Genomic DNA, 27,546 nt, shown 5'->3' with positions numbered 1-27,546 from the left:
GGAAATAGTGCAAATGACTGGGAGATGTATAAAAGATACAGGCAGGAGGTCAAGAGAAAGGTGTAAGAGGTGAAAAAGAGGGCAAATAAGAGTTGGGGTGAGAGACTATCATTAAATTTTAGGGAGAATAAAAAGATGTTTTGGAAGGAAGTAAATAAAGTGCATAAGACAAGGGAACAAATGGGAACTTCAGTGAAGGGGGCTAATGGGAGGTGATAACAAGTAGTGGTGATGTGAGAAGGAGATGGAGTGAGTATTTTGAAGGTTTGTTGAATGTGTGATGATATTTGAAGGTTTGTTGAATGTGTTTGATGATAGAGTGGCAGATATATGGTGTTTTGGTCGAGGTGGTGGTGTGCAAAGTGAGAGGGTTGGGAAGAATGATTTGGTAAACAAAGAAGAGGTAGTAAAAGCTTTGCGGAAGATGAAAGCCGGCAAGGCAGAGGGTTTGGATAGTATTGCAGTGGAATTTATTAAAAAAGGGGGTGACTGTATTGTTGACTGGTTGGTAAGGTTATTTAATGTATATATGACTTATGGGAGGTGCCTGAGGATGGGCAGAATGCTTGCATAGTGCCATTGTACAAAGGCAAAGGGGATAAAAGTGAGTGCTCAAATTACAGAGGTATAAGTTTGTTGAGTATTCCTGGTAAATTATATGGGAGGGTATTGATTGAGAGGGTGAAGGCATGTACAGAGCATCAGACTGGGGAAGAGCAGTGTGGTTTCAGAAGTGGTAGAGGATGTGTGGATCAGGTGTTAGCTTTGAAGAATGTATGTGAGAAATACTTAGAAAAGCAAATGGATTTGTATGTAGCATTTATGGATCTGGAGAAGGCATATGATAGAGTTGACAGAGATGCTCTGCAGAAGGTATTAAGAATATTTGGTGTGGGAGGAAAGTTGTTAGAAGCAATGAAAAATTTTAATCGAGGATGTAAGGCATGTGTACGTGTAGGAAGAGAGGAAAGTGATTGGTTCTCAGTGAATGTAGGTTTGCGGCAGGGGTGTGTGATGTCTCCATGGTTGTTTAATTTGTTTATGGATGGGGTTGTTAGGCAGATGAATGCAAGAGTTTTGGAAAGAGGTGCAAGTATGCAGTCTGTTGTGGGTGAGAGAGCTTGGGAAGTGAGTCAGTTGTTGTTCGCTGATGATACAGCGCTGGTGGATGATTCGTATGAGAAACTGCAGAAGCTGGTGACTGAGTTTGGTAAAGTGTGTGAAAGAAGAAAGCTGAGAGTAAATGTGAATAAGAGTAAGGTTATTAGGTACAGTAGGGTTGAGGGACAAGTCAATTGGGAGGTAAGTTTGAATGGAGAAAAACCGGAGGAAGTGAAGTGCTTTAGATATCTGGGAGTGGATTTGGCAGTGGATGGAACCATGGAAGCAGAAGTGAATCATAGGGTGGGGAGGGGGCGAAAGTTCTAGGAGCGTTGAAGCATGTGTGGAAGTCGAGAACATTATCTAGGAAAGTAAAAATGGGTATGTTTGAAGGAATAGTGGTACCAACGTTATATGGTTGCGAGGCGTGGGATATAGATAGAGTTGTGCGCAGGAAGGTGGATGTGCTGGAAATAAGATGTTTGAGGACAATTTGTGGTGTGAGGTGGTTTGATCGAGTAAGTAATAATAGGGTAAGAGAGATGTGTGGAAATAAAAAGAGTGTGGTTGAGAGAGCAGAAGAGGGTGTTTTGAAATGGTTTGGTCACATGGAGAGAATGAGTGAGGAAAGATTGACAAAGAGGATATATGAGTCAGAAGTGGAGGGAACGAGGAGAAGTGGGAGACCAAATTGGAGGTGGAAAGATGGAGTGAAAAAGATTTTGAGTGATTGGGGCCTGAACATGCAGGAGGGTGAAAGGTATACAAGGAATAGAGTGAATTGGAACGATGTGGTATACTGGGGTCGATGCTGTCAATGGATTGAACCAGGGCATGTGAAGCGTCTGGGGTAAACCATGGAAGGTTCTGTGGGGCCTGGATGTGGAAAGGGAGCTGTGGTTTCGGTGCATTATTACATGACAGCTAGAGACTGAGTGTGAACGAATGTGGCCTTTGTTGTCTTTTCCTAGCGCTACCTCGCACACAATTGGGGGGAAGGTGTGGTTATTTCATGTGTGGCGGGGTGGTGATGGGAATGAACAAAGGCAGACAGTATGAATTATGTGCATGTGTATATATGTATATGTCTGTGTGTGTATATATATGTATACGTTGAGATGTATAGGTATGTATATTTGCGTGTGTGGACATGTATGTATATACATGTGTATGCGGGTGGGTTTGGCCATTCTTTCGTCTGTTTCCTTGCGCTACCTCGCTAACATGTGAGACAGCGACAAAGCAAAATAAATAAATAGAATAAATATTATTTACTCTAGGCTTTCTTCTTTCACACACTCTACCAAGCTCAGTCACCAGCTTCAGCAGTTTCTCACCTGAATCAGCCACCAGCGCTGCATCATCAGAAAATAACAAATGACTCACTTCCCAAGTCATCTCATCCATAACAGACATCATACTTGCCCCAATCTCCAAAACTCTTGCATTCACCTCCCTAACAACCCCTCCATAAACAGATTGAACAACCATGGAGACATCACGCATCCCTGTCACAAACCGACATTAACTGAGAACCCATCACTTTCCTCTCTTCCTACTCATACATATGCCTTACATCCTTGATAAAAACTTTTCACTGCTTCTAGCAACTTGCCTCCCATACCATATATCTTAATACCTTCCACAGAGCATCTCTATCAACTCTATCATATGCCTTCTCCAGATCCATAAATGCTACATGCAAATCCATTTGTTTTTCTAAGTATTTCTCACATACATTCTTCAAACACCTAATGCACACATCCTCTACCATTTCTGAAACCACACTGTTCTTGCCCAATCTGATGCTCTGTGCATGCTTTCACCCTCTCAATGGATACCCTCCCATCTAATTTCCCAGGAATACTCAAAAAACTTATACCTCTGAAATTTGAGCACTCACCTTTATCCTCTTTGCCTTTGTACAATGGCACTATGCAAGCATTCTGCCAATCCTCAGGCACCTCACCATGAGTCAGAGATACATGAAATATCCTTACCAACCAGTCAGCAACACAGTCATCCCCCTTTTTTAATAAATTCCACTGCAATACCATCCAAACCTGCTGCTTTGCTGGCTTTCATCTTCCACAAAGCTTTTACTACCTCTTCTCTGTTTACCAAATCATTCTCCCTAACCCTCTCACTTCACACACCACCTTGACCAAAACACCCTATATCTGCCACTCTACCATGTACCACATTCATCAAACCTTCAAAATACTCACTCCATCTCCTCACATCACCACTACTTGCTATTACCTCCCCATTAGTCCCCTTCACCAATGTTCCCATTTGTTCTCTTGTCTTATGCACACTATTTACCTCCTTCCAAAACATCTTTTTATTCTCCTTAAAATTTAATGATACTCTCTCACCTCAACTCTCATTTGCCCTCTTTTTCACCTCTTGCACCTTTCTCTTGACCTCCTGCCTCTTTCTTTTATATATTTCCCAGTCATTTCCACTATTTCCCTGCAAAACTCGTCCAAAAGCCTCTCTTTTCTCTTTCACTAATAATCTTACTTCTTCATCCCACAACTCACTACCATTTCTAATCTGCCCACCTCCCATGCTTCTCATGCCACAAGCATCTTTTGCGCAAGCCATCACTGCTTCCCTAAATACATCCCATTCCTCCCCAACTCCCCTTACGTTCTTTGCTCTCACCTTTTTCCATTCTGCACTCAGTCTCTCCTGATACTTCCTCACATAAGTGTCCTTTCCAAGCTCACTTACTCTCACCACTCTCTTCACCCCAACATTCACTCTTCTTTTCTGAAAACCTCTACAAATCATCACCTTCACCTCCACAAGATAATGATCAGACATCCCTCCAGTTACACCTCTCAGCACATTAACATCCAAAAGTCTCTCTGCGCACCTATCAACACATAATTCAATAACGCTCTCTGGCCATCTCTCCTACTTACATATGTATACTTATGTATATCTCTTTTTAAACCAGGTATTCCCAATCACCAGTCCTTTTTCAGCACACAAAACTACAAGCTCCTTACCATTTTTATTTACAATACTGAACACCACATGTACACCAATTATTCCTTCAAATGCCACATTACTCACCTTTGCATTCAAATCACCCATCACTATAACCTGATCTCATGCATCAAAACTACAACACACTCACTCAACTGCTCCCAAAACACTTGCCTCTCATGATCTTTCTTCTCATGCCCAGGTGCATATGCACCAATAATCACCCATCTCTCTCCATCCACTTTCAGTTTTATCCATATCAATCTAGAGTGTACTTTCTTGCACTCTATCACATACTCCCACCATTCCTGTTTTAAGAGTAGTGCTACTCCTCCCCTTGATCTTGTCCTCTCACCAACCCCTGGCTTTACTCAAAACATTCCCAAACCACTCTTCCCCATTACCCTTGTGCTTCTTTTCACTCAGAGCCAAAACATCCGGGTTCCTTTCCTCAAACATACTACTTATGTCTCCTTTATTCTCATCTTGGTTACATCCACATACATTTAGACACCCCAATCTAAGCCTTCGAGGCGGATGAGCACTCCCAGTGTGACTCCTTCTTCTGCTCCCCTTTTAGAAAGTTAAAATACAAGGAGGGGAGGGTTTCTTGCCCCCCCTACTCCTGTCCCCTTTAGTTGACTTCTATGACACGTGTGGAATGCGTGGGAAGTATTCTTTCTCCCGTATCCCCAGGGATAATATAAGCTAATCACATAAATTTTGAAGAAAATTAACAAACATCAATAGCTATGAGAGGGATGCTAAGAAACAGTTAACTTACCCCTTCAGACGAAGGTTTGTGTCCTGAAGAGCAGCATTCACCTGACTTAGCTCCATTACCTTTGTTTCTCGAGCTTCCAAAACTTCTGTCAGCTGAGATACTTTCTGAAATATGTTTAGGAGTCAATTTATTGCTACAATTCTGCCATGAATTTTATCTGAGTAATACAACCAAATAAGTTACCTTTACTGTCCTCACATGAAATTGATGATAGGATTTATGTATGCAAGCATACTGAGGAGTATCATGAATATCATTCTAACACTAAATCTAACAAAAAAGTGGCATGCAATGCTTAGCACTAAGTGTCAACATCAAGTAGTTCCTTCTCTCATACCAAAACTTTGTTAGTTTTACCTATCAAATATGTATGTGTCTTCATGTCTGGTGTTGTCTTATATTAGTCAAATTAATGAATGTGAGTATTGCCACTGAAAAAGTTATACAAAGTACCTTGAGGTATGACATGTACACTCTAATCAATCTATCCATCTATATATCTATATCTCTGATGGTCATTCCCTCCAGGAACTCCCATCAATGGGTGGCCATGGCAACAGATCTCCACTTATATCTGTCCTTATATGTCTCCCTTGCATACACTATTCATGCATTCTTCCCCCATTTCTCTCCCTCCAGTATTTTTCCACTCTATTTCCCCAAGTCACGGTTGGTTTTCCTTTCACACCAACCTCACACACAACAATCTCTTCATAAACTCCCTGTCTTGCATCCTTTCCACATGTCCAAACCACCTCAAAGTATTACGATTAATCCACTCTAACACCACAACTCATTCATTTTACAGTCTGTTGGGATGAAAGGGCCTAGAAAGTGAGTCAGTTATTGTTTGCTGATGATACAGCACTGCTGGCTGATTCAAATGAGAAACTGCAAAAGTTGGTGACTGAGTTTGGAAAAGTGCATAAAAGGAGAAAGGTGACTGTAACTGTGAATAAGATAAAGGTTATTAGGTTCAGCAGTGTCAAGGGACAAGTTAGATGGGATGTGAGTTTGAATGGAGAAAAATTGGAGGAAATGAAGTATTTTAGATATCAGGGTTGGACTTATCAGCAAATGGAACCATGAATGTGGAAGGAAGTCATAGGGTGGGGGAGAGGGCAAAGATTCTGGAAGTAATGAAGAATGTGTGGAAAGAGAGAATGCTATGTCGGAGTACAAAAATGGGTATGTCTGAAGGAATAGTAATTCCAACAATATTATATGGTTGCAAGGTATGAGCTATGGATAGTGTTGTACAGAGAAGGGTGGATGTCTTGGAAATGAGATGTTTGAGGAAACGATGTGGTGTAAGATGTTTTCATTGATTAAGTAACGAAAGAGTAAGAGAGATATGTGGTAATAAAAAGTGTAGTTGAGAGAGCAGATGAGGGTGTATTGAAATGGGCTGGACATATGGAGAGAATAAGTAAGGAAACACTGACAAAGAGGATATATGTGTCAGAGGTGAAGGGAACAAGGAGAAGCAGACCAAATTGGAGGGGGAACGATGGAGTGAAAAAGATTTTGAGTGATCAAGGCCTGAACATGCAGGAGGGTGAGAGGCATGCAAGGAACAGAATGAATTGGAACAATGTGGTAAGCTTGGGTCAATGTGCTGTCAATATACTGAACCAGGGCATGTGAAATGTCTGGGGTAAACCACAGAAAGGTCTGTGGAGCGTGGATGTGGAAAGGGAGCTGTGGTTTCAGTGCATTACACATGACAGCTAGAGACTGAGTGTGAATGAATGTGGCCTGATTTTGTCTGTTTTCCTGGCACTACCTCGTTGAAGCAGGGGGTACAAATGCTGTTACCTGTGGGGCTGGGTAGTGCCAGGAATGGATGAAGGCAAGCAAGTATGAATATGTACATGTGTATATATGTATGTGTATGTGTAAATATGTATATGTGTGTATGTTGATATGTATATATATGTATATGTGCATATGTCATGTGTATAAGTATGTATGGGCATTTATGGTGGCTGATTCATGTGAGAAACTGCAGAAGCTGGTGACTGAGTTTGGAAAAGTGTGTGGAAGAAGAAAGTTAAGAGTAAATGTGAATAAGAGCAAGGTTATTAGGTACAGTAGGGTTGAGGATCAAGTCAATTGGGAGGTGAGTTTGAATGGAGAAAAACTGGAGGAAGTGAAGTGTTTTAGATATCTGGGAGTGGATCTGGCAGCGGATGGAACCATGGAAGCGGAAGTGGATCATAGGGTGGGGGAGGGGGCGAAAATCCTGGGGGCCTTGAAGAATGTGTGGAAGTCGAGAACATTATCTCAGAAAGCAAAAATGGGTATGTTTGAAGGAATAGTGGTTCCAACAATGTTGTATGGTTGCGAGGCGTGGGCTATGGATAGAGTTGTGCGCAGGAGGATGGATGTGCTGGAAATGAGATGTTTGAGGACAATGTGTGGTGTGAGGTGGTTTGATCGAGTGAGTAACATAAGGGTAAGAGAGATGTGTGGAAATAAAAAGAGCGTGGTTGAGAGAGCAGAAGAGGGTGTTTTGAAGTGGTTTGGGCACATGGAGAGGATGAGTGAGGAAAGATTGACCAAGAGGATATATGTGTCGGAGGTGGAGGGAACAAGGAGAAGAGGGAGACCAAATTGGAGGTGGAAAGATGGAGTGAAAAAGATTTTGTGTGATCGGGGCCTGAACATGCAGGAGGGTGAAAGGAGGGCAAGGAATAGAGTGAATTGGAGCGATGTGGTATACCGGGGTTGACGTGCTGTCAGTGGATTGAAGCAGGGCATGTGAAGCGTCTGGGGTAAACCATGGAAAGCTGTGTAGGTATGTATATTTGCGTGTGTGGACGTATGTATATACATGTGTATGGGGGGGGGTTGGGCCATTTCTTTCGTCTGTTTCCTTGCGCTACCTCACGGGACACGGGAGACGGCGACAAAGTATAATAAAAAAAAAATATATAAATATATATATATATATATATATATATATATATATATATATCTGTGTGTGTATATGAGTGGATGGGCCATTCTTTGTCCGTTTTCTGGTGCTACCTCACTGACGCGGGAAGTAGCGATCAAGTATAATAAATGATGTATGTGTGTGAGAGTGAATGGGTCTTTCTACATCTGTTTCCTGGCACTACCTAGGTAACATGGGAAATGATGATCAAATATAAAAACAATGAAAAATAAAAAAAACATATCAAATGAACCTTAGATGGTCATATAATTTCACTCATCTCAAAAAGATGTAAGCTTAACTCACCAGAGATGTTGCTAAGTGGTCTGTGAGGAGGTAATGGCAGTGATGTTATCTATTCTCAAATGCTTACTGGTAAGTTGACTGTCTTTTTTTACTGAAATGTTGCCTATTTGAGTTACTAATAGTCATCTACCTCAGGAAAATAATAAATCCATGGCCGCAAATGAAGAAGTGTTACTTTGGGGGAAGCAGTGTTCCTTGGAAGGTAGTGAAGCTGATGTACACTGCTCTACAGACAGTGACTGTGTAAGATGGCTGATGCATGAGTTAACATGTCCAGTAATGTATAAGTAATGTGATGAATGAAGTCGTTATGGTGCTGTTGACAAAACATAGCCTACATTCATCTTGGAAAGCTTTCTGATACTTTTACTGTAAAACTACTAAAACACTCCTTATTTATCAACACAAAACTGTACTTTAGGAAAACACAAGGCCCATAGTCACGGCAGAAGTAGTGTTACTTGGAGGAAAACATATTACTTGGCAGAAAGCAAAGGTGGCATGCACCACTTCACAGACAGCAAATGTGTGTGATGCCTCATACATGAGATAACATGTACATTAATGTAGGAGTAATGAAGTGAGTACAGTAATTTTGGTACTACTGACACAACATAACCTATGTTTATCTTTCCAAGCTTATCAACACTTTTACTGTAATTCTATTGAAACACTGCTTATTTAATTTATTAATGGAGAACTGTACTTAAAGGAAACAACAAGCCTGTATATGGGGAGGAAGCAGTGCCTCTTTGGGGATGCATTGTTCCTTGATGGGAAGCAAAGGTGGCATGCACTGCTCCACAGACAGTGAGTGTGCTTGATGACGGATGCTGGAGTTAACATATACCACAATGTATGTGGAGTGTGGCAATGAAACGGTTATGGTAATGTTGATAAAAGACAGCCTATGTTTATCTTCAAAAGCTTATCATTAATTCTACAGTAATGTTACTAAAATACTGCTTATAAGAGTTATTAATGGAGAACTAGCTGATGACCTGGCATCAATAAGACTCCCAGCACACAATGAACATTTTGTTTACCAACCACACTTATCCATGTACTTTAGGCTATTGTTTTATATTCACCATAATACAGGTAAAATATGGTCTCTGTTATGTTCATATTATTAACACAGAGTTGTATTTCATCTTTACATCTATAACTGCTTCAGACATCGAGTTCAGCTGAATGACACTAGCCACTCCAACATATAATCCTGAATACAGACCCATAACATACTTATACAGACACTTTAATTGATGTACTTTGCTTACAGTTTTAAAACGCTTTATACTTGTTATATCTGAGTTATATTGGTGATTAGTAAGCATTTCTCTCTCAGTCACTTCAGCATTCTTGGGCCTCTGAAAAACTGAGGTTGACTGTTATATGAAGTATAAATGAATAATAAATGAAGGATACTATCACTGAGAATTTGAGGTCAATGGTTACTTAAGAGTGCAAGTTACTCAAGTATGAGTGTACTACTTGCACTTGAACTTGATGGGTTCTTTGCAGACATCTTGAGGGGAAATACACAGAAGAGCATGGATAAACCTTGAAAGAACAACCAACAGACATGGAAGCAGACCGTAATAGATGCATCTGCTGATTCAAACTCAAGCATGCCACCTACATCACAGATGTACATACATGTGACAACAAATGCAATCTAAATTCCTAAAATAAAGTCAGAATTTTGGTGGAACTAATTGTTTTTCAAATAATGTGTTTAGAAAAGTAAGAATATTATATAAATTTCTGTAAGGACGAATTCTTATTCTGTATCACAAATTTCCAAGAGGGTGAAAATCCATAACCCAAATGCCCTTGACACAAGGGACCTATATCTACCTTGCCTTCATGTCTACGAGCCCCTTCTGTCCCAATAAGGTTCCTGCAGCACTCAAGAAACTAGCCATATCCACTGGTCAGGACCACAGGTCATGAAGTGTCACAAAGTTGTATGTACATCTACGTGCATAGAGTGCAGAGCAATTGAGGAGTAAGGACTTAGTGTCCTCTTTACAGGAGCTGTAACATGGGCATGAAGAGTCTTAGGATACACTGAAACAGTGTTTGTAGTGTTGTAGTGACAGGTGATTTCTAGAGCATTAAGTGGGATTGTGTGACTCATTTTTGTCTATGGAGAGTGGTTTCTGATGGATGTGAGTCTGGTGGGCTAGAGTTTAAGAATGAGTTGGGAGATCAGCTGTCTGGTGCATGTCAAGTTATTTTAGTGTTTATGAATTTTGCCCATGTTTTGTTTTGTTAGGAATTGGGGTAATTTGTGAGTAGACTTTATATTTCTGCTTTGGGGTTGGTGGTCAGTTATGGAGTGATTTGGGTGGGATGGATCAAGTGAAGTAGCCCAGAAATGAGTGGTGAGCATGTTGAGGTGGGACTATATTGGGAGGATCTTTCTTTCATTGTAGTGTTGAGTGTTTGTGGTTGCTGAACAGCCAATGACTGTTCTGAGTATACTATTGTGTGTGGTTTCAGCTTGTTATATTTCCTTTGAATTGTTTGTACAGGATGCTGGATTCTTTCCCTTGTTTAAAGATGGTGCCAGTTGTGTTCTAAAGGCATTTAGTTTGTGTTGCTTTTGTGTTGATGTTATTGATGTGGGGAGTGAATTTTGTGTGTCAGACGATGAGTAGAATGGTTGGTAATTTGCTCAGTTGGAGAGACTGTCCATTCAAAAAAACTGGAAAGTGTGAGCTGGATTCACATCCATCTAGGGTCAAAAGAGTGACTGAAGACTTCAATGAATATGTAAATATTATGTCCTGGATGAGCCACTGTTCCAGATGTGTAACATAGGAAGAATGTTTGTTGTTGCTTCTACGGCGTCAAGGTGTTGTGTTATGTTGAGGTTTGCCAAAGATAATGAAAGGTTATCTAGGAATAAACTCAAAAGAGTTGAAGAAAGAACTGCTTCTTGGAGAACTCCATAGCAGAGTTTAGGTGTTTTAAAGGTGAATCCAATGCAAGTGACTGTGGCCATAAAATTGACCAACCATCCCTTGTCATTGTTGTGAATAGTGCTGTTGAGTATTTTTCATGTTAGTATGTCTCAGGGGGTACCGTCAAATCTTCTGTTGATGTCTATTGCCCCTAGTACATGTACCTATCAACAAATAAATGAAAAATCTTTATAATTTTGCATCAAGAAACTGAAACTAATATTCCTAACCTTTAACAGTTTATCCATTTCAGAAGAATGATTCTCAGATGAGCTCTCACTGGTCTCTGAGAAATTGGACTGATTACGACGATGACCTGAAAGGAATCAGTATTCTAAGAATCACATATGATAACAATATAACTAAGCTCATAGCATGCAAAGAAAAAATGGATAAAATTAAAACTGATCTATACAGCAACTTCAGTCATGCATGTAAGGCAGGAAAGATTAAGAGCAATCATCCAAAATAGTCTAATTTTGACAAATATACTGCAATACTATTACAGGTATCAAGATTTAATAATCTGAAAGGAGCAAGTAAAGTATTACATTTCACCAACATTGCAAGAGTATCTCTCACTTACAGTCTTCCTTCTTTCATACCTTTTTGTCATTTCCTATGCTGAGAGGTAGAACCAGGATCAGACAAAGATTGGTCTTATCTGCTTACCATACCTATCTGCAGTTTCCCCTAACCACTTCATATGCCTTAGTTCAGTCCACTGACAGCACATCACACACTGTAGAACACAATGCTCTAATTCACTCTTTCCCTTGCTTGCCTTACACCCTACTGCATGTTCAGGCCTCAAACACTCAAGGCATCTTGCAGACCATCTTTCTACCTTCTCATCACTTTCCTTCTTTTCCCTGTTTCCTCCACTTTTGACAAGTATACCCCCTTTGTCATTCTCATTTTCATTCTCATTCTCTCCATATAACCAAACCATTTCAGCACACCCTCTGCAGATGTCTCATATACACTCCTCTTACTACCACACCTCTCCCTAACCCTAACATTGCCTATTCGATCAACCCTCCTCACTCCAAGTATTGTCCCCAAACACTTAATTTCCAAAACATCCACCCTCTTCTGTACCTTTTTTCAAAGGCTTTTCCCTCTCACCCATACAACACCAATGGGACTACTATACCATCAAACATATCCATCTTTGCCCTCACCGACAATGAACTCTTTCCAAACAATCCTTGATACACCCAGGACTCACCCTAAGCCTTATTTCAACTTGCACTGTTCCATTTGCTGCAGTGTCCACTCCCAGGTATCTAAAACATCCCACTTCCTTCATGATCATTCCATTCAAATTAGCACTCCAAATAACTTGTCTTTTTCAACCGCTAAACCTTTCTTTTCCATGCCTATCAATTAGCACATAATCCAATTATGCCTGCTTACCATTTCTCCTACTTATTCACATATTCTTATATGTGTCCCTTTTATCAAACCCAAATGTTCCAAATCACTGATCCTTTTTTACCACACAACTTCACAAGCTGTTCACCATTTCATTCACACTGCTGAGTACACATGCTCCACCTTTATACCCTTAACTACCTCATTACCCACTCTTTCTTTCAAATCACTCAACACTAATGCCTGATTCCTCACATTAAAATTGCAGACAAACTCACTCAACTCCACCCAAAATACTTGCCTCATTTCCCCACTCCACTTGCTTCCAAGTATATAAGTAATAATAATATAATCAACCATCTCTCATAATCCATGTTCATTTTTACCTACATCAAACTGGATCTCAGTTCCTTACACTCTTTCACACATTCTCACAACTCCTTCAGCAAAAAAGTATTACCTACATTCTAAGACAAGAATATTATTGGTATTAAGCAACATATCAGACTTTCACAATAATGAACAGTTAAAAATACTTTTAAATACCATGATCTTAGCTTATTCACTTTCTAAATTTTGTGAACCTTTTCCTTCAATAAAAGCAGAGTGCCTAATGGAGAACTCTATTTACACAGTGAGTATTTGAATGTTTCAAGTACTGTTGTTTACAAGAAACAGTAATCCACTTGAATAATTTCTATGCATGAATTTTCAGTTACTAAATTTCTACCTGGCAATCATCTTTTTTTTACATTTGATTGCTGTTTCCCACATTAGCAAGGTAGCGCCAGGAACAGACATAGAAAAGCCACATCCACGCACATCCATTCTCTAGCTGTCATGTGTAATGCACCAAAAGCACAGCACTCTATCCAAAACAAAGCCCCATAGATCTTTCTATGGTTTATCCTGGACACATCGCTTATCCTAATCCAGTCCATTGACAACATGCTGACCCCAGTATACCACATCATTCCAATTCACTCCATCCTATACACGCCTTTCACCCTCCTGCACGTTCAGGCCCCAAAAGTTCAAAATATTTTTCACTCCATCCTTCCATCTATAAATTGTTCTCCCAGTTCTCCTTGTTCCCTCCACTTCTCAAATACATATTGTCTATGTCAACCATTCTTCACTCATTTTCTCCATGTCCAAACTATTTCAGCCTACCCTCTTTTTATTACCACAGATCTCTCTTACCCTTTCATCACTTACTTGATCAAACCACCTTGCACACATTATCCTCCGAAATTTCATTTCCAACACATACATCCTCCTCCACACAGCCTTATCTGATGCCTATGGCTCGCATTCACGTAATATTGTTGGGGCTAATATTCCTTCAAACACATCCACTTTGCCCTCCCAGATAATGTTCTCTTTCCACATATTCTTCAGTGCTCCCAGAAGCTTCACACCCGCCCCCTACCCTATGACTCATTTTTTCTCCATTCAAACCCAAACCCCGACTAACTTGTCCCTCAATCCTGCTGAACCAATTGACCTTGCTTTTGTTTAGATTCACTCTCAAATTTTTCCTTTCACATTTATTTCACATTTACTATCATTAATCATTTGCAATCAAATGGAGAGAATCAGGTATATAAACTCTGATCACCACTTACACAGGTCCTCAACCCATACCCAGTATGCCTGAGTTATAAACAGTCTTCCAACATGTAAAAAAGTTTCCAACTTTTTCACATTTTACGCTAAGTTGACTTATTAAGTTACATCAATATCTCCATCTATACCCAAAATGTTTACAATTATTCTTTTTGTATCTTCCAAAATATCCCCAGCCCCATGAATTCGGTCACTACATTCATTTATCTCTTTCATGGTCTACCTCTTCAACTTGTATCTTCTAATGTGCTGCTAAGTCTCTTCTTCACCAATATATCACCTACTATCCATTCTACATGACCTTCAGTCCTTTCAGACTTTCATCCATATGCCTTTAAGATGATTTCCTCATTAAAAAACAGCTTTTAAACATTTTTATTCCTAGAACCCCTAAGTTTTTGGTTTCCAACCTGTGAACTCAAAAACATCTACAAACTACTGAATTAGTTAGCTACAGAATTAGGACTTGAGTACAGATAAAAAAAAAATTTCATTATAAACTTTATACATGAAGAATTTTTTAATTCTTCTGACAGTTTCTGACAAATATCAGATAAGTTAAAATAGAGCTTATACTTTTCCTTTGCGAAGTAGTAACTTTGTAGTCTGTTATCTTTAAGGTTCAAATACCAGACAAAGCTTCTCACTTTATACCTTTATTTGTAAATATATTCATCGACTTATCATACACAATTGCTGTTTCCCATGTCACCGAGGTAGCAGAAAAATGGAGAAAGCATGACCCATTCACTGTTACGAACATGTGTGTGTGTGCCCACATGTTCGTGTATATATGTATGTGTGTGTGCCTTTGGGGTTATGGTTTAATTGATATTTTAGGGTAGGATGACCAAGGAGGGAGCAGGACCATTAGGCCTGCTGTGTTCCCACACCTCTGAAGTTTCCAGATGGCCGCAGGTGTCAAGAGGATCGTGCCAGGCCATAAATCCAGTTAACCCCAACACTTGGACCTTTCATCCCAAGCTTGGCAGCTGGTGAGGTCAAGATGGGAGGCCAGCCTATGAGATATGGCCTCCTGTACATCGTCGTCGCTGTCAGGACAAGAGGAGGTTGAGCCTTAGGCAAGATGTGGGACAGACTTAGGATCCTCTAACCAACCAGCAGTTTCACTATAGCCCCTCCTACAATCACCGCCGGACCTGAGGCCCTCCAGCCAAGTAGGAGTGGCACTTAGGAGCCACCCTCCTCCAATCACAACTGGACCTTAGACCTACAGCTAATCAAGGGTGGCACTATAGGGTAACAGGGCGGACGCAAGTCATTCCTACTTAAAATAAAAACCTCTGACACCCGCTGAGCCTCAATTCCTCTCTAGCCCAGTGAGGTAAGTGGTTTTCCCTCTCTCCCACAGCCCGCAGCCCAAGTAAAGTGCACGATATAAATTCTAAGGTGTTAAAAAGCCTCTGTCATTTCGTTTCGAGTGTCTCAAGCCCATAGCCCGAGTGAAGTGCGCAATATACATTCTATGGTGTTGAACTGCCTCTGCCATTTAGTTTCGAGTGTCCCACAGCCCATAGCCCGAGTGTAGTGCGTAATATAGATTCTACGGTGTTGAACTGCCTCTGTCATTTAGTTTCGAGTGTCATAGAGTATTGTAACTTGTCATAGAAGTGTCCAACAATAAGTGTATCTTGAATCATGTTACTGAAGACAGATTGTCATTAGGAAAGAGATCTCCTGGTTTGAAATCTTACCTGGAATGTTAAACTCATGTTCAGTGTTAGCATAAATGATTTGTGCTTGATTCATGTGTTTCTGTTATTTTGTACTCTTTAGTTCTTTTATTATAAGTAGTTTTAAGGCTGGTGTTGATATAATCCCATGACTTTAAGACAGTGTTATCCTGTGTTGTGTAACAAAAGGAAATTGGCGACCCTGCCAGGCTAAGAATCTTAACATAAAATTTGGCGACCTTGCCCCAGGATATTTTTTCTTGCCTTAAAAGAATCTCTTTTCTAAATTTGTTAATCATGCCGTTGACCAGCGACACTGATTTTGACCATCTGAACCCTCTACCGAGGACATTAACTCTTTAACAAGTTATGAGTTGAGGCTTGTTGCGGGTAGGTTAAAGTGCAGCTGAAGACTTTATAAATAAATAATTTTGTTGGTGAGCAAATCGTAGATGCTGCGCTTGATGTTGAAATTAGTGTTGACAATACCGTCCCATCATTGAGGTTGGCCAAAGCCTCAATCCCTCCCCATATCTCTAGTAATGTTAATGTTGATCCCGAAAACTGGCAGCTCCAACTAGAGATAGCTAAGGTCAATGCACAAGTGCAAGTGCAGAAGGAACAGACTGAACAAGCTAGGCTTGCTTTCAAACCTGAAAAATTATGACTGAACGCTTCACTATCAGAATCAGTGTCGTCTCAGTTGAACAAATTAGATCTTGTACGAAAGTTCTGTGAAGATGACGAGACTACATTTTTCCTTAAGTTTGAACAGACTGCCCATCAGTTCTCTTGACCGAAGTCGTCTTGGACAGCTGTGACACATCCCCGCCTCATTTGTAGGCTGGATCTGCGTACACCTCGTTGACTGATGGCCAATGTAATGATTATGAGGTCAAGAAACAGGCAGTGCTGAATGCTTATCATTTAAATCCGGAAGCATACCGACTCAAATTTAGAGTTAAAAATAAGCATCCTGATCAAAACTACCTAGATCAATTTCGTGAAAAGTTCAGGTTATGCGTGCAGCAGCTAAGCTCCGAACAAGCTTGTGATGCTGAGGCGATCACAAAACTAATTGTACTTGAGGAATGTAAGGACGGTATACCCCATGATGTACTGAAGTATATAATTACTAAAGAAGCGAGGACTTTTGAGGAGGCTGGGAAACTAGCAGATGAGTATGCCCTATATCTCAAACTTGCCATGGAGAAACATTCAAAGGGTTTTGACGGCAGAGGAAATCTGAAGATCATGTAATCCCACCTGAATCTGCTCCCTTGCCGGTAACTCATAAAAGTCAGGGGAACAACTCCAAGAGAGTTAAAGCTTGTTTTCACTGTCACAAGGTTGGGCACCAGGTGAAGGATTGCTGGGCTAGGGTGAAAGAATCCAGAGACTCTACCAAGCATAGGCTGGTGAGTCTCTTTTCAACTTTAGGGTCACCTAGTAATATAAGTGAGGCTGTCCCTGCTCTTAGCAAAGTTAGGGGCTGCGAGAGTGTTGATCAATCTGTAATACTGGATCCATTTCGTGGGAACTACAATCCACTCCTGTCTTATGGCTATGTTAGTAGAAGTGGGGCACGGTGAAAAGTCACCATATTACGGGATTCTGGTGCATTGCAGTCCCTGATGTTGGATGGCTTGGTGCCGGGAGGAGAGTCTGGAGACTGAGTCTTGTTAGACGGGCTGTGGAGGCTCAAGGAAGCTCCACTAGTCAATGTGAGGGTAGAAACAGATCTCTTCACAGGACCATGCCCTTGTGGGGATTGTAGATAGGTTGCCTGTCTCAGGCGTGGACTTTGTGTGAGGCAATGACCTAGCGGGTGGGAAGATGAACCCACTGCCAGTGTTGCCTACAGGACTGGTGGAGTCCACAAATGCAGTGCAGCTTGAGGAAGAGGTACCAGATAAGGTCCCTGAGTACGAAGATGCCAGGTCCACGACAGCTGGCATGGCAGGCTGTGTGCCTGAGGACATAGCCGTTGAGAAGGAGAGACTGAGTAAGCACTCTGAGAATGAGACCAGTGAGAGGAAGCTGTATGATACCCTCTCCCCTGATGTAGACTCCACTGAGATAAAGAGACTGAGTGAGCTCTCTGAGAATGAGGCCTGCGAAAGGAAGCTGTGTGATACCCTCCCCCCTGGTGTAGACTCCGGTGAGATGGAGAGACTGAGTGAGAATGAGACCAGCGAGAGGAAGCTGTGTGATACCCTCTCCCCTGGGGTAGACTACGTTGAGATGGAGGAATTGAAGACACTCCCTGAGAGTGAGACCAGTGAAAGGAAGTTGTGTGATACCCTCTGTGCTAGTGTAGACTCTGCTGAGATGGAGAGACTGAGTGTGTTCTCTGAGAATGAGACCAGCGTGAGGAAGCTGTGTGATACCCTCTCCCCTGGGGTAGACTACGTTGAGACGGAGGAATTGAGGACACCCTCTAAGGATGAAACTAGTGAGGAGAAGCTGTGTGATACCTCCTTGTGCTGATTTCGAGTCCGTACAAGAATCAGTGGGTGAGGGTGATGATTTGTCTTGTGCCCATTCAAGAGAGACTCAGGAACAGATGATGAGATGGCCTGACAGACAGTCTTGATTGAGAAGCTTCGAAACGGGCGACAAGGCGTTACTACCCCAGCCAGGACAACCCCTGGCCGCCCATTTTCAGGGTCCCTACACCATTATCCAGTATGTAGGAGACTTGAATTACCTTGTCTCTTCCCCGACAGGTGCAAAGGCCAGAGATTATGCCACTCAATATGCTTAAGCCATATTTCAGACTGTAATCCTCCCCCTTTGGAACCGACTGTGCCAGTCTGCATCATTCAATGTCCAATGGTAGCCGTGTGTGATAAGGATGATGACGTAGCTGCAGGTGCCTTGGAAACCTGGGGACCAGACAAAGGCGTGGACAGGAAGTGGGAGGTGAAAATTTTGCATCTAATGGAGGAACAACGAGTGCAGATGTCCGCCCTGCTGTCAAAACACCCGGAAGTTTTCTGAAACACACCTAGATAGACCTCGCTCACAAGCCATGATGTAGATGTGGGAGATGCCTGACCTGTCAAACAAGCTCCTTACCGAGTTAGCCCACAACAAACAGCCATCCTTCACACTGAGCTGAGCTATATGCTTGAGCACAACCTGACTGAACCATGTCAGTCAGAGTGGAGCTCCCCTGTTATTCTCATACCCAAGCCCAATGGGACCTGTCGGTTCTGTAGTGACTACCGCTGGGTTAACGAGGTGACAAGAACTGATAGTTACCCCCTGCCACATGTGGAAGATTGCACACAGATCGTGTCGGCAATGCTCGCTTCCTGTCAAAATTAGATCTCAGAAAAGGGTACTGCAGATTAGATTAACTGAGAAAGCACAAGACATCAGCACCTTTGTAGTGTTAGGACAGACTTTTAAGTGAAAAGTGATGCCTTTTGGCATGAAGAATGCCCCTGCCACATTTCAACGACTTATGGACATCCTCATCAGAGACCTGCCTGGCTGTGTCGTCTACCTGAATGATATTGTGAAATACAGAGTTGGGACGAATATCTACAGAGACTTGACAACGTCCTAACGGTCTTGAATCAGCTAACCTTGCACTCAACTGCGACAAATGCAAATTTGTGAAGGCCAAGGTGCAGTATTTGGGTGATGTAATCAGGCAAGGTGAGCTAGCCCCACCGACTTCAAAAGTCCAGGCTTTATCCCAGATGGGTGCCCCCCGATCTAGAAGAGAACTGAGACGTTTTATGGGTATGGTTGGCTACTACCAGATGTTCACTGTTAATTTTGCAATACTTGCAACCCCTCTGACAGACTTATTGAAGAAGGATGTTAGATATGTTTGGAATGAGCAGTGTGAGACAGCCTTTCATCAGTTAAAATTGATACTTTGTAATAGTCCTATTTTGCAGGCTCCTGATTTTGACCAACCATTCAAGTTAGCAGTAGATGCCAGTAATGTGGTAGCCGGTGCTGTCCTCTTGCAGGAGGACGAAAACAAGGTTGACCATCCTGTAAGCTATTTTAGTAAGAAATTCAATCAAACCCAAAGGAATTATTCCACGATTGAGAAGGAACTTTTGTCTTTAACACTTGCACTGCAGCACTTTTATGTATACTTGTGCCCTTCAGGCGACATTATCAGGGTGTATACTGACCACCACCCACTCAAATATGCTAACAAGTCCCAAAATAAGAATCAAAGGTTAACTAAGTGGGCCTTGTTCCTTCAAGAGAATAATATAGATATAAACCATACTGTATTAGCAGACTGTTTACCCCACTCTTAAGGTGAGAAAATTCCTCTTCCAGGAATTTTCTCCTATTAGGAGGGGGTGTTACGAACATGTGTGTGTGTGTGCCCACATGTTCGTGTATATATGCTTGTGTGCCTTTGTGGTTATGGTGAAAGTGATATTTTAAGGCATGACGACCGAGGAGAGAGCAGGACCATTAGGCCTGCTGTGTTCCCACACCTCTGAAGTTTCCAGGTGGCCGCAGGTGTCAAGAGGATCGTGCCAGGCCATAAATCCAGTTAACCCCAACACTTGGACCTTTCATCCCAGGCTTGGCGGCTGGTGAGGTCAAGATAGGAGGCCAGCCTACGAGGTATGGCCTCCTGTACATCATCGTCGCTGTCAGGACAAGAGGAGGTTGAGCCTTAGGCAAGATGTGGGATGAACTTAGGATCCTCCAACCAACCAGCAGTTTGACAAAGAGGATATATGTGTCAGAGGTAGAGGGAACGAGGAGAAGCGGGAGACCAAATTGGAGGTGGGAGGATGAAGTGAAAAAGATTTGAGCGATTGGGGCCTGAACATAGAGGAGGGTGAAAGGCGTGCAAGGAGTACAGTACATTGGAACAATGTGGTATACCAGGGTGGACATGCTGTCAATGGATTAAACAAGGGCATATGAAGCATCTGGGGTAAACCATGGAAAGTTTTGTAGGGCCTGGATGTGGAAAGGGAGCTGTGGTTTTGGTGCATTACACATGACAGCTGGAAACTGAGTGTGAATGAATGTGGCCTTTTTTTTTTCTTTTCCTAGCACTCCCTCGCTGGTGTGTGTGTGTGTGTGTGTGTGTGTGTGTGTGTGTGTGTGTGTGTGTGTGTGTGTGTGTGTGTGTGTGTGTGTGTGTGTGTGTGTGTGTGTGTGTGTGTGTGTGTGTGTGTGTGTGTGTGTGTGTGTGTGTGTGTGTGTGTGTGTGTGTGTGTGTGTGTGTGTGTGTGTGTGTGTGTGTGTGTGTGTGTGTGTGTGTGTGTGTGTGTGTGTGTGTGTGTGTGTGTGTGTGTGTGTGTGTGTGTGTGTGTGTGTGTGTGTGTGTGTGTGTGTGTGTGTGTGTGTGTGTGTGTGTGTGTGTGTGTGTGTGTGTGTGTGTGTGTGTGTGTGTGTGTGTGTGTGTGTGTGTGTGTGTGTGTGTGTGTGTGTGTGTGTGTGTGTGTGTGTGTGTGTGTGTGTGTGTGTGTGTGTGTGTGTGTGTGTGTGTGTGTGTGTGTGTGTGTGTGTGTGTGTGTGTGTGTGTGTGTGTGTGTGTGTGTGTGTGTGTGTGTGTGTGTGTGTGTGTGTGTGTGTGTGTGTGTGTGTGTGTGTGTGTGTGTGTGTGTGTGTGTGTGTGTGTGTGTGTGTGTGTGTGTGTGTGTGTGTGTGTGTGTGTGTGTGTGTGTGTGTGTGTGTGTGTGTGTGTGTGTGTGTGTGTGTGTGTGTGTGTGTGTGTGTGTGTGTGTGTGTGTGTGTGTGTGTGTGTGTGTGTGTGTGTGTGTGTGTGTGTGTGTGTGTGTGTGTGTGTGTGTGTGTGTGTGTGTGTGTGTGTGTGTGTGTGTGTGTGTGTGTGTGTGTGTGTGTGTGTGTGTGTGTGTGTGTGTGTGTGTGTGTGTGTGTGTGTGTGTGTGTGTGTGTGTGTGTGTGTGTGTGTGTGTGTGTGTGTGTGTGTGTGTGTGTGTGTGTGTGTGTGTGTGTGTGTGTGTGTGTGTGTGTGTGTGTGTGTGTGGTGTGTGTGTGTGTGTGTGTGTGTGTGTGTGTGTGTGTGTGTGTGTGTGTGTGTGTGTGTGTGTGTGTGTGTGTGTGTGTGTGTGTGTGTGTGTGTGTGTGTGTGTGTGTGTGTGTGTGTGTGTGTGTGTGTGTGTGTGTGTGTGTGTGTGTGTGTGTGTGTGTGTGTGTGTGTGTGTGTGTGTGTGTGTGTGTGTGTGTGTGTGTGTGTGTGTGTGTGTGTGTGTGTGTGTGTGTGTGTGTGTGTGTGTGTGTGTGTGTGTGTGTGTGTGTGTGTGTGTGTGTGTGTGTGTGTGTGTGTGTGTGTGTGTGTGTGTGTGTGTGTGTGTGTGTGTGTGTGTGTGTGTGTGTGTGTGTGTGTGTGTGTGTGTGTGTGTGTGTGTGTGTGTGTGTGTGTGTGTGTGTGTGTGTGTGTGTGTGTGTGTGTGTGTGTGTAGGAGGATGCTATTTCATGTGTGGTAGGGTGGTGACTGAAATGGATGAAAGCAGCAAGTATAAATATATACATGTGTATATATGTATATATATATACACAAATATATATACAAATGAGAGTTGGGGTGAAAGAGTATCATTAAATTTCAGGGAGAATAAAAAGATGTTCTGGAAGGAGGTAAATAAAGTGCGTAAGACAAGGGAGCAAATGGGAACTTCAGTGAAGGGCGCAAATGGGGAGGTGATAACAAGTAGTGGTGATGTGAGAAGGAGATGGAGTGAGTATTTTGAAGGTTTGTTGAATGTGTTTGATGATAGAGTGGCAGATATAGGGTGTTTTGGTCGAGGTGGTGTGCAAAGTGAGAGGGTTAGGGAAAATGATTTGGTAAACAGAGAAGAGGTAGTAAAAGCTTTGCGGAAGATGAAAGCCAGCATGGCAGCAGGTTTGGATGGTATTGCAGTGGAATTTATTAAAAAAGGGGGTGACTGTATTATTGACTGGTTGGTAAGGTTATTTAATGTATGTATGACTCATGGTGAGGTGCCTGAGGATTGGCGGAATGCGTGCATAGTGCCATTGTACAAAGGCAAAGGGGATAAGAGTGAGTGCTCAAATTACAGAGGTATAAGTTTGTTGAGTATTCCTGGTAAATTATATGGGAGGGTATTGATTGAGAGGGTGAAGGCATGTACAGAGCATCAGATTGGGGAAGAGCAGTGTCCTTTCAGAAGTGGTAGAGGATGTGTGGATCAGGTGTTTGCTTTGAAGAATGTATGTGAGAAATACTTAGAAAAGCAAATGGATTTGTATGTAGCATTTATGGATCTGGAGAAGGCGTATGATAGAGTTGATAGAGATGCTCTGTGGAAGGTATTAAGAATATATGGTGTGGGAGGCAAGTTGTTAGAAGCAGTGAAAAGTTTTTATCGAGGATGTAAGGCATGTGTACATGTAGGAAGAGAGGAAAGTGATTGGTTCTCAGTGAATGTAGGTTTGCGGCAGGGGTGTGTGATGTCTCCATGGTTGTTTAATTTGTTTATGGATGGGGTTGTTAGGGAGGTAAATGCAAGAGTTTTGGAAAGAGGGGCAAGTATGAAGTCTGTTGGGGATGAGAGAGCTTGGGAAGTGAGTCAGTTGTTGTTCACTGATGATACAGCGCTGGTGGATGATTCATGTGAGAAATTGCAGAAGCTGGTGACTGAGTTTGGTAAAGTGTATGAAAGAAGAAAGTTAAGAGTAAATGTGAATAAGAGCAAGGTAATTAGGTACAGTAGGGTTGAGGGTCAAGTCAATTGGGAGGTAAGTTTGAAAGGAGCAAAACTGGAGGAAGTAAAGTGTTTTAGATATCTGGGAGTGGATCTGGCAGCGGATGGAACCATGGAAGCGGAAGTGGATCATAGGGTGGGGGAGGGCTCGAAAATCCTGGGAGCCTTGAAGAATGTGTGGAAGTCGAGAACATTATCTCGGAAAGCAAAAATGGGTATGTTTGAAGGAATAGTGGTTCCAAGAATGTTGTATGGTTGCGAGGCGTGGGCTATGGATAGAGTTGTGCGCAGGAGGGTGGATGTGCTGGAAATGAGATGTTTGAGGACAATGTGTGGTGTGAGGTGGTTTGATCAAGTAAGTAACGTAAGGGTACGAGAAATGTGTGGAAATAAAAAGAGCGTGGTTGAGAGAGCAGAAGAGGGTGTTTTGAAATGGTTTGGGCACATGGAGAGAATGAGTGAGGAAAGATTGACCAAGAGGATACATGTGTCAGAGGTGGAGGGAACGAGGAGAAGTGGGAGACCAAATTGGAGGTGGAAAGATGGAGTGAAAAAGATTTTGTGTGATCGAGGCCTGAACATGCAGGAGGGTGAAAGGAGGGCAAGGAATAGAGTGAATTGGATCGATGTGGTATACCGGGGTTGACGTGCTGTCTGTGGGTTGAATCAGGGCATGTGAAGCGTCTGGGGTAAACCATGGAAAGCTGTGTAGTTATGTATATTTGCATGTGTGGATGTATATATATACATGTGTATGGGGTGGGTTGGGCCATTTCTTTCGTCTGTTTCCTTGCGCTACCTCGCAAATGCGGGAGACAGCGACAAAGCAAAAAAAAAAATATATATATATATATATATATATATATATATATATATATATATATATATATATATATATATATATATATATATATATATATATTTTTTTTTTTGCATACATACATACATACATACATACATACATACATACACACACACACACACACACACACACACACACACACACAATCCAGCGAGGGAGTGCTAGGAAAAGAAAAAAGGCCACATTCATTCACACTCAGTCTCCAGCTGTCATGTGTAATGCATCAAAATCACAGCTCCCTTTCCACATCCAGGCCCCACAAAACTTTCCATGGTTTACCCCAGATGCTTCATATGCCCTTGTTTAATCCATTGACAGCATGTCCACCCTGGTATACCACATTGTTCCAATGTACTGTATTCCTTGCACGCCTTTCACCCTCCTCTATGTTCAGGCCCCAATCACTCAAATCTTTTTCACTTCATCCTCCCACCTCCAATTTGGTCTCCTGCTTCTCCTCGTTCCCTCTACCTCCGACACATATATCCTCTTTGTCAAACTGCTGGTTGGTTGGAGGATCCAAAGTTCATCCCACATCTTGCCTAAGGCTCAACCTCCTCTTGTCCTGACAGCGACGATGATGTACAGGAGGCCATACCTCGTAGGCTGGCCTCCTATCTTGACCTCACCAGCCGCCAAGCCTGGGATGAAAGGTCCAAGTGTTGGGGTTAACTGGATTTATGGCCTGGCACGATCCTCTTGACACCTGCGGCCACCTGGAAACTTCAGAGGTGTGGGAACACAGCAGGCCTAATGGTCCTGCTCTCTCCTCGGTCGTCATGCCTTAAAATATCACTTTCACCATAACCACAAAGGCACACAAGCATATATACACGAACATGTGGGCACACACACACACATGTTCGTAACACCCCCTCCTTATAGGAGAAAATTCCTGGAAGAGGAATTTCTCACCTTAAGAGTGGGGTAAACAGTCTGCTAATACAGTATGGTGTATATCTGAATTATTCTCTTGAAGGAACAAGGCCCACTTAGTTAACCTTTGATTCTTATTTTGGAACTTGTTAGCATATTTGAGTGGGTGGTGGTCAGTATACACCCTGATAATGTCGCCTGAAGGGCACAAGACAGCGACAAAGCAAAAAAAAAAAAAAAAAAAAAATATATATATATATATATATATATATATATATATATATATATATATATATATATATATATATATTTTTTTTTTTTTTTTTTTTTGTCGCTGTTTCCCGCGTTTGCGAGGTAGCGCAAGGAAACAGACGAAAGAAATGGCCCAACCCCCCCCCCCATACACATGTACATACACACGTCCACACACGCAAATATACATACCTACACAGCTTTCCATGGTTTACCCCAGACGCTTCACATGCCTTGATTCAATCCACTGACAGCACGTCAACCCCTGTATACCACATCGCTCCAATTCACTCTATTCCTTGCCCTCCTTTCACCCTCCTGCATGTTCAGGCCCCGATCACACAAAATCTTTTTCACTCCATCTTTCCACCTCCAATTTGGTCTCCCTCTTCTCCTCGTTCCCTCCACCTCCGACACATATATCCTCTTGGTCAATCTTTCCTCACTCATTCTCTCCATGTGCCCAAACCATTTCAAAACACCCTCTTCTGCTCTCTCAACCACGCTCTTTTTATTTCCACACATCTCTCTTACCCTTACGTTACTTACTCGATCAAACCACCTCACACCACACATTTTCCTCAAACATCTCATTTCCAGCACATCCATCCTCCTGCGCACATCTCTATCCATAGCCCACGCCTCGCAACCATACAACATTGTTGGAACCACTATTCCTTCAAACATACCCATTTTTGCTTTCCGAGATAATGTTCTCGACTTCCACACATTTTTCAAGGCTCCCAAAATTTTCGCCCCCTCCCCCACCCTATGATCCACTTCCGCTTCCATGGTTCCATCCGCTGACAGATCCACTCCCAGATATCTAAAACACTTCACTTCCTCCAGTTTTTCTCCATTCAAACTCACCTCCCAATTGACTTGACCCTCACCCCTACTGTACCTAATAACCTTGCTCTTATTCACATTTACTCTTAACTTTCTTCTTCCACACACTTTACCAAACTCAGTCACCAGCTTCTGCAGTTTCTCACATGAATCAGCCACCAGCGCTGTATCATCAGCGAACAACAACTGACTCACTTCCCAAGCTCTCTCATCCCCAACAGACTTCATACTTGCCCCTCTTTCCAGGACTCTTGCATTTACCTCCCTAACAACCCCATCCATAAACAAATTAAACAACCATGGAGACATCACACACCCCTGCCGCAAACCTACATTCACTGAGAACCAATCACTTTCTTCTCTTCCTACACGTACACATGCCTTACATCCTCGATAAAAACTTTTCACTGCTTCTAACAACTTGCCTCCCACACCATATATTCTTAATACCTTCCACAGAGCATCTCTATCAACTCTATCATATGCCTTCTCCAGATCCATAAATGCTACATACAAATCCATTTGCTTTTCTAAGTATTTCTCACATACATTCTTCAAAGCAAACACCTGATCCACACATCCTCTACCACTTCTGAAACCGCACTGCTCTTCCCCAATCTGATGCTCTGTACATGCCTTCACCCTCTCAATCAATACCCTCCAATATAATTTACCAGGAATACTCAACAAACTTATACCTCTGTAATTTGAGCACTCACTCTTATCCCCTTTGCCTTTGTACAATGTCACTATGCACGCATTCCGCCAATCCTCAGGCACCTCACCATGAGTCATACATACATTAAATAACCTTACCAACCAGTCAACAATACAGTCACCCCCTTTTTTAATAAATTCCACTGCAATACCATCCAAACCTGCTGCCTTGCCGGCTTTCATCTTCCGCAAAGCTTTTACTACCTCTTATCTGTTTACCAAATCATTTTCCCTAACCCTCTCACTTTGCACACCACCTCGACCAAAACACCCTATATCTGCCACTCTGTCATCAGACACATTCAACAAACCTTCAAAATACTCATTCCATCTCCTTCTCACATCACCGCTACTTGTTATCACCTCCCCATTTACGCCCTTCACTGAAGTTCCCATTTGCTCCCTTGTCTTACGCACCCTATTTACCTCCTTCCAGAACATCTTTTTATTCTCCCTAAAATTTACTGATAGTCTCTCACCCCAACTCTCAT

General features: G+C 42.3%; 1 protein-coding gene across 2 annotated transcripts in view; it reads right to left on the bottom strand.

Moving 5' to 3' along the window:
- Positions 1–27,546, bottom strand: part of LOC139757124 (uncharacterized) — a 459,373-nt gene that overhangs the window by 185,572 nt on the left and 246,255 nt on the right. For both annotated transcript variants that reach the window (XM_071677224.1, XM_071677223.1), the window contains 2 exons: positions 11,335–11,420; positions 4,886–4,989 (listed from right to left, as the gene is read on the bottom strand). In XM_071677224.1, the coding sequence (XP_071533325.1) occupies positions 4,886–4,989; positions 11,335–11,420 (190 nt within the window). The remainder of the gene's footprint in view (positions 1–4,885; positions 4,990–11,334; positions 11,421–27,546) is intronic.

Source organism: Panulirus ornatus, chromosome 24 (assembly GCF_036320965.1).
Source record: "Panulirus ornatus isolate Po-2019 chromosome 24, ASM3632096v1, whole genome shotgun sequence".
NCBI classification, from domain to species: Eukaryota; Metazoa; Arthropoda; class Malacostraca; order Decapoda; family Palinuridae; genus Panulirus; species Panulirus ornatus.
Note: the sequence above shows the minus strand (reverse complement) of the source record. Positions and strands in the feature narration are given on the sequence as shown.